Here is a 19,679-nt window from a genome sequence, read left to right as displayed (position 1 = left end):
AGGCGGCGAGAGGAGGGGGCTGCCTCGGAGGATGCCCGGCGGCGGCTCCCCGCTCTTGGGCGCGAGCTGAGCCGGACCCAGAGCGGGCGGCGCGTCGCCATGCCGGTGTGACGGGCGCCCCCGGCTGCCCGCGCGGTCCCCGGCGCTGCCCCACGCCGCGCCGCGCCGGCGCCGGGCGGCAGGATGGGCTGTATCCAAAGCATTACCTGCAAGGCGCGGATCCGGCGCGAGAACATCGTCGTGTACGATGTGTGCGCCACCATCGACCAGTGCCCCACGCGCATCGAGGAGACCTCGCCCATCGTCCTGCGCTACAAGACCCCCTACTTCAAAGCTTCAGCCCGCGTGGTCATGCCCCCCATCCCCCGCCACGAGACCTGGGTGGTGGGCTGGATCCAGGCGTGCAACCAGATGGAGTTCTTCAACACCTACAGCGACCTGGGCATGTAAGCGACCGGCCGCGCGGAGTAGGAGCGGGCTTCGAGGCAGGGTCTCTCCCCACCCCGACCCTCCTCCCCAGCTCCTTCTTACTGCTCTCCCCATCCTTTTTATAAACCTTCCTCCCGCCTCCTTTTCCATCTCCCTCCTCCCTACGCTTTTGTCTCAGTGACAGGGCTGATGTGTGTAGGGAGGCTCCTCGCGAAGGCATTTTCTCGTAGTTTGCTTCTGATTCCCTATGAATGCTAGGAGCACGGTGCGGGGCGGGAAGAACGCTCTGAGGAGGGTTCAAGAGACGGAGGTGGGGGTGGCTGGCTAGTGCCCTGGGAGTTTCGGGGCGCCGTCTGTGGTTTGCAGGGCTTCTGGGGAAGAGTTTGGGGGGACCTGTAGAGAGTAGTGGAGTGTTGGGGGCGCGTGGGCTGTACCGCGCGTGCTTTGGAGAAACCCGAGCCGGTTTGGAGAGGAAGGTCCCAGGCGTCCAGCCTGGACTTGGTCTGCCCTTGTTCCTTCGACTGTTGACTTCGAGTTCTTGTACCCCGAACCGGAAAGCCTGGAGGCGTTTCCATCCGGAACCGCACACCCGACAGCCACCTCTCTGGCTCAGCGCCCTCCTGAAGAGTACTGGAGGTGGTGGGAGTGGGAAGGCTCCGGGCGCGTCCCAGCGGAGCGAGGCTGATGGCCTTGTGCGAGCAGCCTCTGATTGGCGTGGTGCGATACGTGTCTTTGCTCAGTGAAAGTATGGGTCTCATGTCGGTCTAGGGTCTTTACTTACTCCAAACTTTATTCTCCGGCGCTGGGAGGGATTCCCCAGCGCCCACCGCCGAATTCTGTCGGAGAGGTGGGAGCTCTCCAACTTCTTTCAGCAGCGCCGCTCGGCGCGCGCCTGGCTCCGCAGCTGCGGTGGAGACCCGGGATCGCGGCGACTCCTCTGCCGCCAGGGGCCGACAGCCTGCCCCGGAACCGCAGGCTGCTGACAGTCGCGTCCAGGACTTTTTTATTAACTAAATTTTCATAACTCCCTGCCAGACTCCTTTCAGAAGTACACTCTACACAGTTGGCAACTACAATGGCTAAAAGGTTTGGGGCCTGCATTTTGCCTGCTGTTACAACGTAGGTCTAAACACCCTAATTAGCTTGCAGCCCGTAGGGAAACCCTCTTCTGAAAAGTCAGCCTCATTTCATTAGTAATCTAAAACTCCAGAGTTCCCAAGGTTCATCTTTTGAATATGGATATAAGGTGGGAGAGTTTCCATTTTAAAAGGTCAAACTATCTTTTTAACAGCAGTTTGCAGGCTTTTTATTGCACTTTGGGAGCATGTAAGTTAACACTAGTCATAGGTGCTAAAAGGAATTCTGACAGGTTGCTTTGTCTCTCCCGGCTTCCACTCCCACCCTTTTCCCCACCCCAGAGAGTCTGAACTTTCCTCTCTAATCATAAAAATACAATTCTGGAGAAAGCTCCTTCCTAGGGAAGATGTGTGACAGCCCGGTTTACTCCGTCTCTGCACCCGGAGTGTTCTTGTCTTTCTGGAAGGCAGCTGGATGTGAGAAATAGGGGAAATCTTATTTGGGGTGAATTCTGGTGGCTCAGATGGTAAAGAATCTGCCTGCAATTCAAGAGATCCTAGTTCAGTCCCTGGGTTGGGAAGATCCCCTGGAGAAGGAAATGGCTACCTACTCCAGTATTCTTGCCTGAAGAATCACATGGACAGAGGAGCCTGGTGGGCTACAGTCTCAAAGAGTCGGACACAACTGAGCAACTAACACACATGCCATTTAAAAACATACAGCCCCTCAAAAGAATTATTATATCTGAACATGTGTGTCTTTTAAAGATTTTTTTTTTTTAAGAAACTCATTATTTCCAGCTAAATCAGAGAAAGCCCCAGACAGGGCAAGGGCACCCTCACGTTTGTTCTCTTGGCCTGGCCCTGATGGCAGTGTGCAGCATTGGTTGGGGGCAGTAATTGCAGCCTGGGGCCACTCTGGGAGACACAAGGTGGGACTGAGCCGAAAGTCTTATTTTTCCCAAGACTGCACAGCCAAGAGTCTCTGCTGCCTCACATCTCCTGTAAATTAGTAATCTGAAAGTAAATAAATCATTCTTTCATAAAAGAGAATATATTCCACCTCAGGAGAAGCCAAGGTGAGGTATAAACAGACATGGTAGTTGAACTTCCTTGACTCTATGAGATGTGTCTACAAGGGAACCCACTTTAGGGTGTGAGTTGGTGTCCGCTCAGAGGGACACATTCTCCCTGACCCTTCCTTGCTGAGTTCTTGCCTTTGGGATTTGGAGGGGAAAAAAAGTTCTGCCTTTAAACTACCACTTTCAGTATTTTAAGATTCTTGCTTTTCATGTTGTTGTTGGGGGGGGACAAAAATAGTCCCCAAGAAATCGTAAAACATATTATTTTAGATTTGTGTCCAGGGGCCTCCTGTCTTTGTGGCTGCAATAATGGCTGTGTGTGTTTAAGGCCTCTTTGGAGCCTGCATTTGATTGAACCAATTTCCACGAAATGTTTGAGCCCTGAAAACTTGGCCAATGTAAACTTTCTGATAGAAACCCATATTGCATGAAAGTCACTGCAGCCTATTAGTTATTATGTCCATTTTAGCCAGTACCTTGAGTGGAGAAAACACCACAGGCTGAATTCTCCCCTCTGTGTAATGCTCTTGTTACATGAAGTATGGTATGATGAGAGACTATAGGTTATAAAACTGCCTTTTTCAACATTTAAAAGGGACTATGCCAGAGGAAACCTGCAACTTAAAATGCCAAGAAAATTTATCTATAGGTTTAAAGAAAACATGAGCTTTCATGGTTTAAATTTCTCCACATTTCCAAGAAAGAAAAGGCTTCTACAAGAGCATTTGAAGTAGCTGATGGTCAGGATGGCCAGAGCTTAATTTGAACTTTAACTCAAGTGACTTGAAACTCCCTCTAGTGATTCTGTAGGAAGCAGGCTATTAATGCTTGTGGCCCCCATTTCTTTCTCATTTGGCCCTGATGAACCTGCTCCTGCAGCCCTGCCAAGACTGCTGCAAGGCTTCATCCTTCAGGGAGGAAGAACCACTGGATTTTCTCAATCAACCCATCAATAAACAAATGTTTATTTTACCAACTGCCTCTGATGTACCAGTGCCAGCAAAGAAAACAAAGGAATAAGCAGGCAGCTTCAGTGTTCCTCAGTGCAGGAGGTAAGTAGGGGCACAGGCAGAAAAGGCCAGTGCTCCCAAGTAATATAGGAGAAATGCCAGAGAAAGGGACCAGGCCAGGTATTCTCGATATGTAAAGACTCAAGCTGGATGCAAGGGACTGGTGAGATTCAGCCAGGCAAGGAGGAGGGGCTAGTTCTAAAGGGCAAAACCAGCAAATACATGGAGTAGGCAAATATAAGGGGGCGCACAGAGGCAGTAGAGGAGCTTTCAAGGTGAAGAACAGTGGGCGATAAGGTCAGAAAGGGTCTGCTGGGAAGGCCTGGAAGAGTAGATCTGGAAAAGGGAAGCTTGAGATCAGATCTTCTTAACCAAAGGAGTATGAGGAAGCGCTTCATACCCTTTCAGTGCCTCTTGGGCATACAGGAGCTTTTCAGTAGAGACTTAAGACCTTTATGATAGAACAGGGTTTGTTTTATTTTCTAATTTATTGATATAGTTGACTTACAGTGTTGTGCCAATTTCTGCTGTACAGTGGAGTGATTCAGCCTACATATGGACAGGGAGGCCTGGCATGCTGTGATTCATGGGGTCACAAAGAGTTGGACACGACTGAGCGACTGATCTGATCTGATCTGTTATTTGGGGGGGCTCAGCCCATAAAGAATCCACCAGCAATGTGGGAGACTGGGTTCAATCCCTGGGTTGGGAAGATCCCCTGGAGCTGGGCATGGCAACCCACCCCCGTATTCTTGTCTAGAGAATCCCATGGACAGAGGAGACTGGCAGGCTACAGCCCATGGGGTCACAAAGAGTCAGACATGACTTGGAGGACTAAGCACAAGTACATATATGTGTACACACACACACACATTCTTTTCTGTTACGGTTTATCACAGGATAGAGCGCAGTTCCTGTACAGCACGGTAGGCCCTTGTTGTTTATCTGTTGTATGTGTGATAGTTTGCATCTGCTAATCTCAGACTCCCAATCCATCCCTCCCCCCACCCCATGATGGAAGTTTTGAATGCTAGAGTACAATACCCAAGAGTAAGGAGTGGGGTTCATGTGCCAAAGATGCAGGCAAAGCTGAGGTCAGGGGGAGAGCCGGCAGCGGCTGAAGGCCCTTCCCGCTCCCTCCGCGCCTAGGTGTGGTGTCTTCTAGAGCTGTAAGGGTCAGCTGTGGTCAGCTTAGGGCTGACAGTGTAGGGCTTGGAGAGCCTTGGCCTGGGTGCAGTTTGAGGAGCTGGGAGCTTACGCCTCACCTTCAGGAGACAGCTCCTGCCTGTCTCTCTCCTCCTCCCGCAGAGCCAACATTACTGAGGGTTTGACTATCCCCACCCACCTCTGTTACCGTTTCAGTTTATTCCAAGCTGGTTTCTCTCAGTTCCAAATTTGCGCTTGCTCAGCTCGTCTGGGCTTTCCATATTTCCAGATCCAGCGGACACTTACCTTTTCATCAATATTCCGCATGACAGCTTTCCTGTGTCTTGAGTCACTTCCATCATTTAGCCCTCCTGCTGTTTTTCTGGCTGTTCCTCTATCTGACCTCAAAGTGCAGTTCACTGGGACACTTCTCATTCTGTACTGGATGGATAGTTATTTCATCCATCCCAAGGGCACCAGATGGCCTCTGGGACAGAGTCACCTGCAGTACAGGCGTATGTGTCTACACAGTGTCCACTTGGCTGGCTGGAAGAAATCTCAAGCTCAGCGTATCCAAACCTGTGCTCTCGATCTCCGCTGTAGCTCCCACCCAAAAGCTGCACCTCTGCCGTTCTTTCCCATCTTAGTAACACCTTCAGTCCCTGGGTTGCTTCAGCTGAAAATCCGTTTGTCACTGTAGATATTTCCCCCGACATTCATTCCATTATCAAATCCTGCTGATCCCATCCCGCAGATAACTAATCCAGCCACCACTTTCTATGCCCACCTCTTCCAGTGTAGGACATGTCACCATCCCCTATCACTTGCTCCGACAGAGGATTTCTGACCAAACTTGCCACTTCTGTTCTTGCCCTCCCCCATATGTTCCAGCCTATCCCCCATATGATAGTCAAGTGACATTTTAGAAATGTAAATACTGTTGCTTTCTTGCTTAAACCCTTTAATGGCTTCCCTTTACAATCCCAGGATGAAATTTGCAAATCTCTTCCCACTCTGAATGTCTGTTCTTAAGCCTCTTCAACCTTTTTTCATTTCTTCAGAGAAACTAGCTTCATCCTGATTCAGAACTTCTCCATGTGCTGCTCTCTGTCTGAAATGCTCTACACACCTACCCTTTTCTAGCAAATTCCTACTCCTCATTCAGGTCTCAGCCGTTACCTCAGAGAGGCAACCCTGAGTTCATAGTTTATATTAGGGTTGTCCTGTTCTCTTGAATAACACGCTATTCTTTTAGTTGTTACCGTTAATAAGCCAGTATTTATATGTTTATGTAACTTCTGATTTATCTACAAGACTGTAAGCCCCATTAAAGCAGGTATTATATACATTTTATTTCTCTGTGAATAGTGCTTGGCCCATAACAGGTGTTAAACATTTGATCAAAATAAAGGAGCCCTTTTTCTAACCTCAAATAGTCTGTGTCCCTTTCAAAAAATCATGTCTCTCTGGAAAATTAGCCTTTCATGTAAAACCTAGTGCTAATTCCACAAATCTCTCCAACTCCCGACACTCCAGCAGTCACTTGACACACGAGCAGTTGAACTCCACCGTGCTTCTGTGTCATTTTGAGCTGCATCGTCCCATGAGATTCCCTGCTCCTCAACCCAGGGCACGTGTATGCCGCTCCCCCTGTTTCCCTGCGGTCTTCTGCACACCAGGAGTGGGGTTCAGTAAACACTGAGGCCTGCCTGTCACGTTGCCTGCTGCAGAGTGGCATTCAGCTGAATGCCATGTCCCATGCCCAAGGAGCTGGGACATGGAAGCCGTGTCCTAGCACAGCTCCACCTACATCATCAACTCATAGCCTGAACTCCGGGACTTCTGGAGGTGATGGTCCTAGCCAGGCCGAGTAGGGCGATTGCCCCCCTTGTTCAGGGCAGCACGTGCAGCATAGCTTTGAGCGTGGCCCTCACTGGTCATCGAGATGCCTCCTTCAGGCACTTTGCTCTTGCGTCCCAGGAGCCAGATGAGCGTGAGGTGCAGTGTCCCACCAGGCCCAGTGCCCCTCAGCAGCTGGCAGCCACGTTCTCAGTCTCCCTGTGGAGACCAGAACCGACACCCCTCCCCCATTCCCATGACGCCCCCAGTCAGGGGCCTTATTATCTGGAAGTAGTGAAGGCAGATCCTCACCAGAAATGATGGGGACCCCTGTCCCAGAGCATCAGATGGGAAAGCAGGATGCAATTCCCTTATTAAAGTCCTGAGTGCCCTTGAAAGGGAGGCAGCCTAACCCTTTGCCTCTAATCTTCTCCATCTCGGCAAAAGAGGAGCAGCAGCAGATTAGCTGGTCTTATCAGGAAGCATTAATCTCACTGGAGATAAAGCACAACTCTGGAGTTGGAGGGGGTTAGAGGAACAGGCAAGGAAACATGATTCAGAAAAAGAAGGGGAGCAGTACGTGGGAGTTAAAAACAAAATGTGGCTTGTGTAGCATGGGATGCTGAAACACAGCTGCGCTGGGTGGAGAAAGCAGGACAGGTGAGCTGGGAGGTGCGGGACTGCAGGGTGTCAGCAACCTTCCCCATGACAGCAGTGGCAGATACTGTTTGTGGGGTGAGGTCTGCACATGCTTCATGATCCAGGTTAAAGGAGGCTGCCAGTTGAGTCAGGAAATGCAGAATCTAGTGTAAGATGCAAGATCCCAAACATCCCCTTCCCTCTGATTTGTGGAGTGCTGCGATCTTGTCTCATCCTCCCTATTATGACCCTGGGAGCTAGATGCTCTGATTATATCTGTTGAGAAAACTAAGGCTCAGGGAGTCAGAGGACTTGCCTGAGATCATGCATCTAGTTGGTGGCTGAGCTGAATCTTTGTGAGAGGGTAGGGCCAGGAGGGTGAGATACCAGGTCCATCCATTGCTGAGCTCATTCCCTGGGAGCAGGGGGACACCTCCTCACCTCTCAGGGACCCAAGCTGGCCAGGACTGCAGGTTTTAGTCCTGTGCTGTCTCCTCCAGGATCTTCCCTTGGGCTCACATGTCAGCCCAAATGGGCAGCCCTGGACCCCAGACCCCTCAGTTATTGTACTTGTGAGCCCTTTCATCCCTCAAACTCTCCACACAATTGCTGTTTGGACAGATGATTAAGAGGAAAAAAGAGGACCCCCTTCTGGTAGTGGGAAGGACCCCTGGCTCTACCCTCACTCATCGGACTTTCCGCTGGCTCCTAGGAATTCTTATACTATTATTGCAAGGTTCACTCAGGCCTAGCTGTGTGGACTGTGTGCGCTGTGTTAGCTGTGTGGACCCCACTCCCTCAGCAGCTCTGACACAAGCCAGTTGGAACTGTCCACTATGCCAGTTGAGGGTATACCAGCTCTCTTTCCAGCACAGGGATTTGAGTCAGAAGACCTTGGATTTGATTCTGAGCCATATGACCTTTGGCAAATTCCTTAACAATCAATCTAGTGTCTAGTTCGCATTCATGTAAATAGACAGCAAAAAGTCCTGTGCTGTCTACTTGGCTGGGGGTCAGGAATCAAGTGAGATGAAAACCGTGAAAGTGCTCTCCAGACTGGTGTATTGTGCACGTGTTTTTTTTTTTTTTTTTTTATAGCGCATGACTCTTGTTGGGCTTCCCACGTGGCTCAGCAGTAAAAAATCTACCTGCCAATGCAGGAGATGTGGGGTCAATCCCTGGGTTGGAAAGATCCTCTGGAGAAGGAAAGGGCAACCCACTCCAGTATTCTTGCCTGGAGAATTCCATAGGTGGAGGAGCCTGATGGGCTCCAGTCCATGGGTTCGCAAAGAGTCAGACATGACAGAGCAACTAAACAGCAACATGGCTGTTGTTACTAGAGGGTGACTCTGGATCAGCCTCAAGGAACAGGGAGGTTGTGGCTTCCCGCACAGAGAGAAGCATTCACACTCTGGGGAAGGGTCCCTCGTGCATCAGCCACACTCCCCCAAGTGCCACTCAGAGTCAGAGGGGAGGAGAAAGGCTCACTTTATACTTCAGATCCAGGGCTGTTTTTCATTCATACTCAGAGGAAGGGGGTAGCTGCTACCTTTTGTCCCACCCAGAGGTTGCCCTCCCAGATCTGCTCTGAGCTGTGGACTCTGGGCAGCAGCCAGGACCCTGCCGCTCCCAGTCCTTGGCGCCATGCCTGCATCTCAGCCAGGTCCTCATGGGGACTGCCAGCCCTGCCCCCAGACCCCCTGATGTCAGTGTCAGTTAGGCCCCAGATGAGAAGTCAGGGACTTGGGGCTGGAGTGATACTGTGCTGTCCCTTTTCAGGAAGGTCTGGAGTTTCCAGCCTGAGTGGGCAGTGAGACCCACACCTGAAATAATTTGTGTCCAAAACTATTTCTAATACATTCTTCCTGATACATCTTATAGTAGATCTTTAACTTATACTTTCATGAATTTGTCCCTTTAGAAGGCAACCTCACGTAATCCTGAAATCATGAGACCTATGTAGGACAGCCATTTTTCCTATTTTAGATAAGCAAGCTGATTAAATAACTAATGTACTCAAGGTCACTCACTGTGGCAGGCACTGGTAGAATCAGGGCTGCCTCATGCCCTCCTGTGCCAAGTGCATGGTCTGTGCCAACCCTGTACAGGAGGTGGGGATGAGAGAGGTCATCCCCGGGGTTGTGTACATGGAGCCCCAGGGGCAGTCGGTGCACAGGCATTTTGGAGGGCATCATTTATGGTCTCTGAAGATAAGAGTGGGCAGATAGGAACATCCAAATGTGTTCCAAAAAGGCAAACAGAAATTTTCAGGCTGTCCAATTAAGCAAAATAAATAAGGCCGTGTGTCACCTGACGGTGCCTCGGTGGGGTTACTGTGACAAGCCTGTCTCAAAAAGCCTCTGGCTGACTGACTCTCTGGAGACCTGACCTTTCCAAGCTGGCGTGTGGGCTATGTCAGGCCAGGGTGCCTAGAGGCTGTCAGAAGTCTGGCTAATGGGAAGCAATAAATCGGCATCCTCAGTCAGCAAGCTCAGCAGCATCCTGAAGGGACAGGCAGGCCAGGGAGGTCACGGTTTGTGGGCACGAGTGGTGACAGGGACAGCCTTTGGCAAGGCTGGAAACTGCCAGAAACAGGCAAAGGAAATGTTCCTTTGCCCTGGGCATGGGTAAGGGGAGTGAGTCAGGATCTGGCATGTGTCGGGAGGGAAGGATGAAGAATGAGAAGTGGCTTTCTCCCTCCTCCTCCTCCCAAGAACCACCAGCTGAGCCTCCATTCCAAAATGGCAAATGACAGCCTTCACACCAAAGCCTGGGCAACTCGCTTCAAGACCAGGCTTTAACTGACTCGAATATCTGAGGCTGTTTCAAATTTCCATAAATAAACTTCACTGTTTTTTTTGTTTGTTTGTTTTTGTTTTTTGAGGAAGGATAAGAGATTTGTGCTAAAGAACTAAACCCAAATTCCTGTTGAAGATGTCTTCCTGACCCTTGGAGCCAGGGAGCTTGTCTTCCTGGGACACATGTACACTTTAAGAAATGGGCAGGCATTAGGCTATTGTCTGTCTCCCACGAGGCTGTAAACAATGTATTCAACTTAATGATGATCACAGCCACCGTTTACTGAAGACTTCGCCGGTGCTAGATACTTCGTATGCTCTGAGAGCCAGGTACCATACTATCCCCACATTAGAGATGACAAAACCAAGGCCCAGAGAGAGTGGGTAACTTCCCTAGCATTAACCAGCTCACAAGCAACAGAGCTAGGATCGGAACCCAGAATTCCAGTGACTCCTTACGATGTTTCACTGCTGCATTAAGGCCAAATGGTAGAGTGAATGGATGAACACATGGGTGAGCAGAGAGCGTTCAATATAATGCCTTGAGTGCTTGCCTTTGTCCTTGCTGTGGAGACTCAGGGAACAAAGCGTTTAAATCACTTTGGAAGCAGCCAGTCTCGTCGCCTCCCAGCTGGTTTGCTCAGCTGGTCCAGGCATGTTAATGAGATCAGGGTCTTGGGGTCAGACCCAGGGGACCCTCCCAGCACCCAGGTCAGCACTCTCTGCCCTTCCAGCTGCCTCCCACAAGACTGCTTCCAGGTACCAGTCATAGCAGACTCTAGGTTACAGGGCAGAGGCACAGCCGGGAAAATGCGAGTCAACAGAGTCACCCTTGACTTGGGGGTGTTAGGGCCATGTGAGAAATCGTGTAGCCCAGCCGCTCACATTACAGACGGGGACAGTGAGCCCCAGAGAGGTGCACTGACACAGCGAGTGAGTGCTGGAGCCGGGAAGAGACCCGGGTCTCTCTGACTCCACAGCCAACGTTCTTCACCACCAGGCTGCACTGGGCCTGACGGGGAGCAGGTAGCTCACTCCATGAGTCAAGGCTGGTGCACCCCGGTCTGTAATGCAGTCATCAGGGGTCAGCGCCACCTATTTCTCGTTTGTTGAGGGTCCGAGTCTGTGGGCCACCCAAGGGAGGCCAAAGCACAGCCCTTCTGCACAGAGAGGAAGTCAGATGGGCCCTGGGGAACAGCTACCCAGGTGCCAGGAGCACAGAGACCAGCCTCTTCCCAGTGTCCATAGGCAGTGATTAGCAAACCAGAAAGGAGAGGGGCTCCCTGGAGACGCCCGGCACAGATGGCAGGAAACGGGAGGGCTTGGCAGCCAGGGGAGGAGGCATGCATGGAAAAATTGAAAATTGAGATTCGGCCTGGATGCCCAACAACCCAGAATCCATTTCCTCCGCCCCTCAATGCTCCCCATCCCCAGCCCAGGTGCCGAGGCCATCCCCGGGCCCCTGGTCCCCTGCCCACAGGCAGCAGGGTAGCTCCAGGGCCCCTGGCAGCTCCAGAAGAAATGAGATCCAAGTGATGTCAGAGATGGCAGATTGTGAGGGGGCCAGGGCCCTCCCCTGACAGCAGGGCTCAGCTGGGTGGCCCCTGTGGAGCGGGAGCAGATGGGGAGTCTGAAAGGGAGATCCTGGAAGCCTGGAGACTGTTTCTATTGTGGCTTTTAGTTGGGTTTTCTCCTTTTTTTTTTTTTTTTTTGTGAACTCAATACAGTTTAGCATCGGGTTCTGATCCAGTTTTGCTGTGTCTGCTTACTCTAAAGGAGGTGAGGGCGGGGAGGAGCAGGAGTGAGCAAGCTGGGCTACAGCACAGTTTGCTTTGTCCTTGTTGGGATCTGAGGGATGGATTAGAGGAAGAGGGAGCTGAGTTTGTGCCTCCAAGCAGCCTGTCACCTCTGCCTATCTGGCTGAATCCAAGATCTTTGCACCACTCCAGGCTGCCTCTCCTGAGGAAGATGCTAGAAATTCAGCATGATGTCAGGGAGTCTGCTTTCTCTACACATGGTCCCATTCCAGCGTTAGCCCTCCCTTTCAAAACCTGTACTAGTGACCTACCTCTGGCATTCTCTAGAGGCCTCCGTGGAGGAGGAGGCACCTTTAGGTCTCCTGTCTAATCAGCCTATATTTGGGAAGGCTTTGCCTGCCTTTATCCCTGTCCAACACTTGTGCTGTCTCCGTGTCCATCTCAGTATCTCCCTGCTTGCCCTCTGACCCTGTTTCTGGTCAGGCGCTCTTTCAAGCTGTTGGGCTTTAGCCAGATGCCTGCTCCCAGGCGCCCTGTCTCCTGGCCCTCCTTGTCAGGCTTACTCTGTCCCTCTGATGGGGAGACACAAGTGCAGAGGGAGCTGCTGCCAGAGAAGTCCACACACGCCTCTGTCCTTGGACCCTCCAAGCCTGTCCTGAACTTCCACCTTCGTCTCTTGAGTGAGCATGATCTCTGTAAAGAAAACTGCTTGTGCCTTAAATGGGCAACTAAACTAGTGTTCTGGAGGTCTGATGAGGCAGCCGGAAGAGCTAGAACCAGAGCACCAGAGACAGCCTCAGAGCAGGTGGGGGCAGGGATGAGGAGATCAGTGTGACAAGCCTTCAGGCCTAGGCAGCACACAGTCTGGAGCAGGGAGAGGGAGCATAAAAGGAGGTTCAGAACCTGCTTTACAGCCCTTGGCTTCCCAGCAGCCATCAGAAAGGCCTGGGTGTCCAGAGCAGACCCTCAGACAGAGAGGACAAGTGGCAGGGATAGATGGAGTCCCGGGGAACCATGGGCAGCCTCATTCCTGCCCAGCATGCCGAGATAAGCTCTGGACGCTTTGTCTTCCCAGGTGTGAACGTGGGGGGGACTGGCCCATCCTTGTTTGGACCCCACCCCACCGCACAGCCGATGCCACAGAACAACCTCCCGCAGAGGCTTCCCTGCAGAAAAGCCCCCGCAGGAAACTTTCTCCACATGGGTAGTCGAGCTGAGAGGCTTCTGAGATGGAAGGGAGGACCGGAGCCGGGAACTCCAAAGTGGTCTCTCTGCAGCCAAGGCAAACATCCTCCTGCCCGAGCCAGTGCCGGCTCCTCTCAGATGTCTCTGGAAGAGTTCATCTTTTCAGGACCTAAATCCCACCGGGAACCTAGACCATCTGGCTACTAGTGGGGTTGCTAAATCACTGTTGAAAAGACTTTCAGAAATGGACCTGATGCATAATTAGATGGAGAGTTGGACCCAGAGCAAGGCTGACAGAGAGGGGTCTTGCAGATGTAGTGCCAAGGGCCCCTCTCTCCTGCAGAAACCCCAGGCCTCACCGCCGAATGGAAGGAGAGAATTTGTCCGCATGAGAAGAAGTTTTCATGGAAACTGTCAACCTTAGGATCTGTGCCCAGTTACCTTTCCACCAAGTGGCCAATGGTCTTTCACCAAATAGTGGCGTGGATCCCACATTAAGGCTGAGACATGGGTACAGCCCTCATGGAGGATTGTTTGTATCTACTTGGAATTGAAGATGGTTTCCTCTCCACTCACAGAGGCCATAGTTTCTGCAGTCTGTATCAATGCCTTCAGACTTGGGATTGAGGAGTCACAGGCCAGGTACCCCTACCATCGGACAAACAACCACTATTGAGCCGAGAAGAGTGGGGGTGCTTCTGGATGAGAACACAGGCATGTTTGTGTGGTTATTCTGAGAAAGAAATCCCCTACTTGGATGCCAAGAGGTTTTTTTCAAGATTTACCCTCAGCATCTGGTGCCTCCTGAAACGTCTGGTTGTCAGAATTGGTATCTAGAGTTACATGCCAGTGTCTGCGTCCACGAGAAGGAAAAGCACCTTGGAGTGTTGTCATGCCATCTTGAAAGAACAAAGACATTGAAAAAGTATTCTCCTAGAAATATCTCTGGTTAAATGGAAGCAGAGTAGCCAGAGAGAAAGAAGTGGGTGGGATGGTCAGGCTGTTTTCACTGGGACAGGTCAAGGGCTAAGTATATATCAACAGTTCAAGAGCGCAGACCAGTTTACAAGGTAGCAACGAACTCCTGAACTGTTTCAAGTCTACATGCAGTTGTTTCCAGTCTCAAGTGTTTATTTTCTTCAGATGCATCCCTGTTTGTCAACAGTGGGATATTTACATGACCCAGGATAGAACTGAGGTGGGTCTCCCTGACAGAAATCACTTTTCATAGGAGCTCAAAATTCCAGTACCAGGCCACTCCATTTAACTTCTAAACATTCCCAACGGGCTTCTATGTATGCTTAAAATGAATGTATTTTTACTATTTCTTATGTCCATAAGCTCAAGCTTGTTAGCTGTGTTACGGAAATGTTCTATATTCTTGCCAAGTTTTATCTGCTCAGTCTATCAATGATTGAGAAAGTGTGTTGAAATTTCTCTCTCGCTTGTGTATTCATGACTCTTCCTGCAGGGCTGTCCACTGTCGTTTTATACATTTTGAGCCTGAGCTTGTTTACCTGTTTGATTTTCAGTTTCCTCTTCATTGCTGACTCCTGGGGATTTGTTTTGCAACCTGAACTGTGGATTCAGTAAGAAATTTGTAACGGAGGGTTTTTCAAGATATTTAGTTTACCACAATTATGATTTGCGTACTAGATTCTTCTGTTCCTCAACTATAGACAGAGCTTTTAGTGGCTACTTTTTCCAGTTTGAAGGGATGCCTTTCAAAGCAAGCTGCCTATCTAGGAAAGGTGCTAAGGTGCTTTGATAAAAAGAGCTGAAGTTTCTTAGCACTGACATTGAGGGTGAAGAGAGGAGCTAAGGCACTGTAAGGATCTTGGGCCCACAGCTCAGGACAAGAGTGTCCAACAAGACCCCTGCTCTGTACTGGGCATGAATGACAGGTGCAAACCACTGCCTCAGTGGACCCAGCGCCTCTGCAATGTGGTAAGCGACTGCTGAATGATAACTGCATTTGCCAACCATTTGTACACAATTCAGGGCCCCGAGATAGCCTTGGCAGGACAGAATGTTCTGCTGGAGAAGAAGCTGCTTTCCTAAGAAACCTCAAGTCCCCACTCAAACACAGGCATCCTCAGTGACTCTCTGTAGTGGCAGAGACATGAGTTGGCTCCAAGATTCCCCACTGTCCTTCCCTGGGCCTTCCCCACCCCCCCGCCCCCACCCCGAGGCTCACTTTGCACTGGCATTTGGCTTCTGGCAAATGGTGAGCTTGTTTTACCTCCTTCTGTTCCAGATGGCTCTGAGAAGGACCAACAGGAGGAAGGAGGGTGGGAGGGCAGCTGGGAGGCAAAGCTGTCTGCTATTTGGAAGGCATATCCAGGGACCCCTGAGAAGGCATACATGCCTGGCATACATGGCCCTGGCACTCAGCAGGCTGACTTTCTCCAGAGGTAGGGGCAGGGGGTGGAGATTCCCTGTATTGAGCTATTTAGGGCTGTGTAGATCTCAAGGTGGTTGGGGCCACATAAAGCTCAACTTAGATAAAGAAAGACAAAGCTAGCATGTCAGCATTTACAAAAATGCTTTCAAGTATGTTACCTCTGTTGAACTTCATGCTCACTCTTAGAGATGATATTGTCCATATAACAAGGGGAAAACCAAGGCTAAGCAAGTTGTAAGTGATTTGTCAGGTTAAGTGAGGAAGTGGTAACACTTGCTATCTGATTCCAAGTTGATTGTTCCCTTTAGGTAGCTGATATTGGAAGGAAAAACAGTGATAGACCTTTGGAAGCTGAAAAGATGTTGAAATTCCATGCTCTGACTCCTTTAAATTTTTTGCAGGTTAAAAGAAGAGGGGAAAAAAAAAAAAAAACATAAAAAGAGGTAAAAGGAATTGTCCAAGGTCATATAAAAAGTAAAATGGCAGACCACTTAGCAATCCTCAAAGGATTGCATTTATTTTAAAACTTTGTGTTTCTGATAGCATATCAATTCAGTGAATTTCATTTTTTATGAAAGCTTATCATTTCTTTGGGAAATACACTCCATAATGTAATGATAGTCTACAGGAATGGCCTAGCCTAATAGACAACTATATTGGTAAGAAAGGTCCTGACCACAATTGTCAGCTGGGCCTCCTGACTCCTAACTGGTTGAATGAATTGTCTCCTCCTTCACATCCATTTAGTACCCATCAGAAGTCTGAGCTGTGTAACCCACTTGGCTGTCAGTGTAGGTCCATTCCTAACCCAGATATCTATTACTGATTCATCACCTGATAAGCACAAGACGAACAGGAGATGTTAGGTGTTTTACACAAATTGTTGTTGTTCAGTAGCTCAGTCATGTCTGACTCTTTGCGACCCCACGGACTGCAGCACGCCAGGCTGCCCTGTCCTTCACCATCTTGTGAAGCTTGCTCAAACTCCTGTCCATTGAGTTGGTGATGCCATCCAAGCATCTCATCCTCTGTTTTCCCCTTCTCCTCCTCACTTCAGTCCTTCCCAGCATCAGGGTCTTTTCCAATTAGTCATTTCTTTGCATCACTTGGCCAAAGTATTGGAGCTTCAGCTTCAGCATCAGTCCTTCCAAAGAATATTCATGATTTGATTTTCTTTGGAATCTGGTTTGATCTCCTTGCAGTCCAAGGGGCTTTCAAGAGTTTTCTCCAACACCACAGTTCAAAAGCATCAGTTCTTCAGTGCTCAGTCTTTTTATGATCCAACTCTCACATCCATACATGACTACTGGAAAAACCATAGTTTTGACTATATGAACCCTTGCCGGCAGGGTAATGTCTCTGCTTTTTAATATGCTGCCTAGGTTTGTCATAGCTTTTCTTCCAAGGAGCAAGCGTCTTTTGATTTCATGGCTGCAGTCACCATCTGCGGTGATTTTGGAGTGCAATAAAATAAAGTCTGTCACTGTTTCCATTGTATCCCCACCTATATACCATGACATGATGGGACCAGATGCCATGATCTGTTTTTTGAATGTTGAGTTTTAAGCCAGCTTTTTCACTGTCCTCTTTGATCTTTATCAAGAGGCTCTATAGTTCTTCTTCACTTTCTGCCATAAGGGTCCTGTCATCTGCATATCTGAGGTTATTGATATTTCTCCCGTCAATCTTGATTCCAGCTTGTGCTTCATCCAGTGCAGCATTTCATGTAATGTACTCTGCATAGAAGTTAAATAAGCAGGGTGACAATATACGATCTTGAATCTCCTTTCCCAATTTTGAACAAGTCCGTTGTTCCATGTTCAATTCTAACTGTTGCTTCTTGATCTGTGAAACCTATATAGGTTTCTCAGGAGGCAGGTACACAAATTACATCTCATTTAAAGTTCATTTATATTCATCTTATCTCTGTTTCACACATAAAGAAACTGAGGTTTTTGAAAGATCATGTAACTTGCCCAAACTCAACAGTGCTAAAACCAGAATTTAACACCAGGTTCAAAGGACTCCAAACATACGCTCTGACCACCAATATTAGTATATTATTGCTTCATCTGAAAGAATAATTCAAACTCCAGGCGGTGGTTGAGAATGCTGGGAACAGCAAATAATTTGAACATCTGATAACAAAACTATTGCAAACATTCTTACCAAACTGCATGCATATGAAAGGTATTTCAAGATTTATCTGTTAAGCCAAAAAATCAGACTTAACAGAATAGTATCAAAGATTTCAGTTCTTTTTGTGTTAACAGCTGTCTAGACCCCTTACATCTTACCTTGCATTCATCTGGGGTTTCTGTGTAGGTGGACCACAGCATTGGAGACTCATTGTTGTAGTTATTATTGTTAAAGATAAAGCCATAGGTGAACAGGTAGAGTGTGCCCCTAGGGAGAAGAGCATGGGGTTCATAGCCACTGGTCACTGAAAATGCATTGTGCTTTACTCCTCTCTGACGGGAAGCACTGTAGCATTAAAAAGCACTGACCTTGCAGCCTCTGTACACAGGTTCAAATCCTGCCTCCACCACTTGTGTGTGTGTGTTAGTTGCTCAGTCATGTCTGACTCTTTGCGACCCCATGGACATCTTCTCTGTCCGTGGAATTCTTCAGACAAGAATATTGGAGTGGGTTGCCATTCCCTTCTCCAGGTGGTCTTCCCAACCCAGGATCACACCTGGGTCTCCCGAATTGCCGGCAGGTTCTTTACCATCGGAGCTTCTCGGGAGCCCCTCCCTGCCTCCACCACTTACTAGCCGAGTAACTTCAGGCAGCATAACTAACCTGTCTACAACTCTGCTTCTCCATCCATAATGAGAGGTAATAATATTTCCTACATCATAAAGTTATTAGGAAGATGTAATGAATTCACATTTATAAAGTGCTTAGTATGGTGCCTGATGAGTCGCAGGCATTATGTTTTTGTTACATTTTAAAAAATAGAATGGAAACCACAATTACAGAAAACTAACTAAACTGATCACATGGACCACAGGCTTGTCTAAGTCAATGAAACTACGAGCCATGCCATGTAGGGCCACCAAAGACGGACGGGTCATGGTGGAGAGTTCTGACAAAACATGGTCCACTGGAGAAGGATATGGCAAACCACTTCAGTATTCTTGCCTTGAGAACCCAATGAGCAGTATGAAAAGGCAAAAAGATACGGCACTGAAAGATGAACTCCCTAGGTCAGTAGGTGCTCAATATGCTACTGAAGAAGAATGGAGAAATAGCTCCAGAAAGAATGAAGAGGCTGAGCCAAAGTGAAACCAGTTGTGGATGTGACTGGTGATGAAAGTAATAGCTGAGAAAAGAAGAGAAGCAAAAGGCAAAGAAGAAAAGGAAAGATATATCCATTTGAATGCAGAGTTCCAAAGAATAGCAAGGAGAGATAAGAAAGGCTTCCTAAGTGATCAGTGCAAAGAAATAGAGGAAAAGAGTAGAATGGCAAAGACTAGAGATCTCTTCAAGAAAATCAGAGATACCAAGGGAACATTTCATGCAGAAATGGGCACAATAAAGGACAGAAACTGTATGGACCTAATAGAGGCAGAAGATACTAAGAAGAGATGGCAGGAATACACAGAAGAACGACAGAAAATCTAAGATCACTTACCTAGAGCCAGACATCCTGGAGTGCACAGTCAAGTGGATCTTAGGAAGCACTATTACGAACAAAGCTAGTGGAGGTGATGGAATTCCATCTTTGTATCCTCAGAGATGATGCTGTGAAAGTTCTGCACTCAGTCTGCCAGCAAATCTGGAAAACTGTGCAGTGGCCACAGGCCACAGGAAAAGGTCAGTTTTCATTCCAATCCCAAAGAAAGGCAATGCCAAAGAATGTTCAAACTACAGCACAACTGCACTCATCTCACATGCTAGCAAAGTTATGCTCATAATTCTCCAAGCTAGGCTTCAACAGTATGTGAACCAAGAATTCTAGATGTTCAAGCTGGTTTTAGAAAAGGCAGAGGAACCAGAGATCAAATTGCCAGAAAAAGCAAGAGAATTCCAGAAAAACATCTACTTCTGCCAAAGCCTTTGACTGTGTGGATCACAGCAAACTGTGGAAAATATTTCAAGAGATGGGAATACCAGACCACCTTACCTGCCTCCTGAGAAATCTGTATGCAGGTCAAAAAGCAACAGTTAGAACCGGACGTGGAACAACAGACTGGTTCCAAATCAGGAAAGGAGTATGTCAAGGGTGTATATCATCACCCTGCTTATTTAACCTATATGCAGAGTTTATCATTTAAAATGCTGGACTGGATGAAGCACAAGTTGAAATCA

The 19,679-nt window shown here is 48.7% G+C and overlaps 1 protein-coding gene across 3 annotated transcripts in view; it reads left to right on the top strand.

Annotated features, from left to right (window-relative positions):
- FAM78B (family with sequence similarity 78 member B) overlaps positions 1-19,679 on the top strand; it is a 103,462-nt gene continuing 83,783 nt past the window's right edge. For 2 of the 3 annotated variants that reach the window (XR_011463442.1, XM_005888648.2), the window contains exon 1: positions 8-446. Coding sequence is in view for 2 of the 3 variants with exons in the window: in XM_005888648.2 (XP_005888710.1) it covers positions 184-446 (263 nt within the window). In the remaining variant the exon portion in view is untranslated. Of the gene's footprint in view, positions 447-3,466; positions 3,640-12,851; positions 14,782-19,679 lie in introns of those variants that run through there. The other variant, XM_070366722.1, reaches the window with a different exon arrangement.

This window comes from Bos mutus, chromosome 3, assembly GCF_027580195.1.
Source record: "Bos mutus isolate GX-2022 chromosome 3, NWIPB_WYAK_1.1, whole genome shotgun sequence".
Taxonomy (NCBI): Eukaryota; Metazoa; Chordata; class Mammalia; order Artiodactyla; family Bovidae; genus Bos; species Bos mutus.
This window is presented reverse-complemented; position numbering and strand designations above follow the sequence as displayed.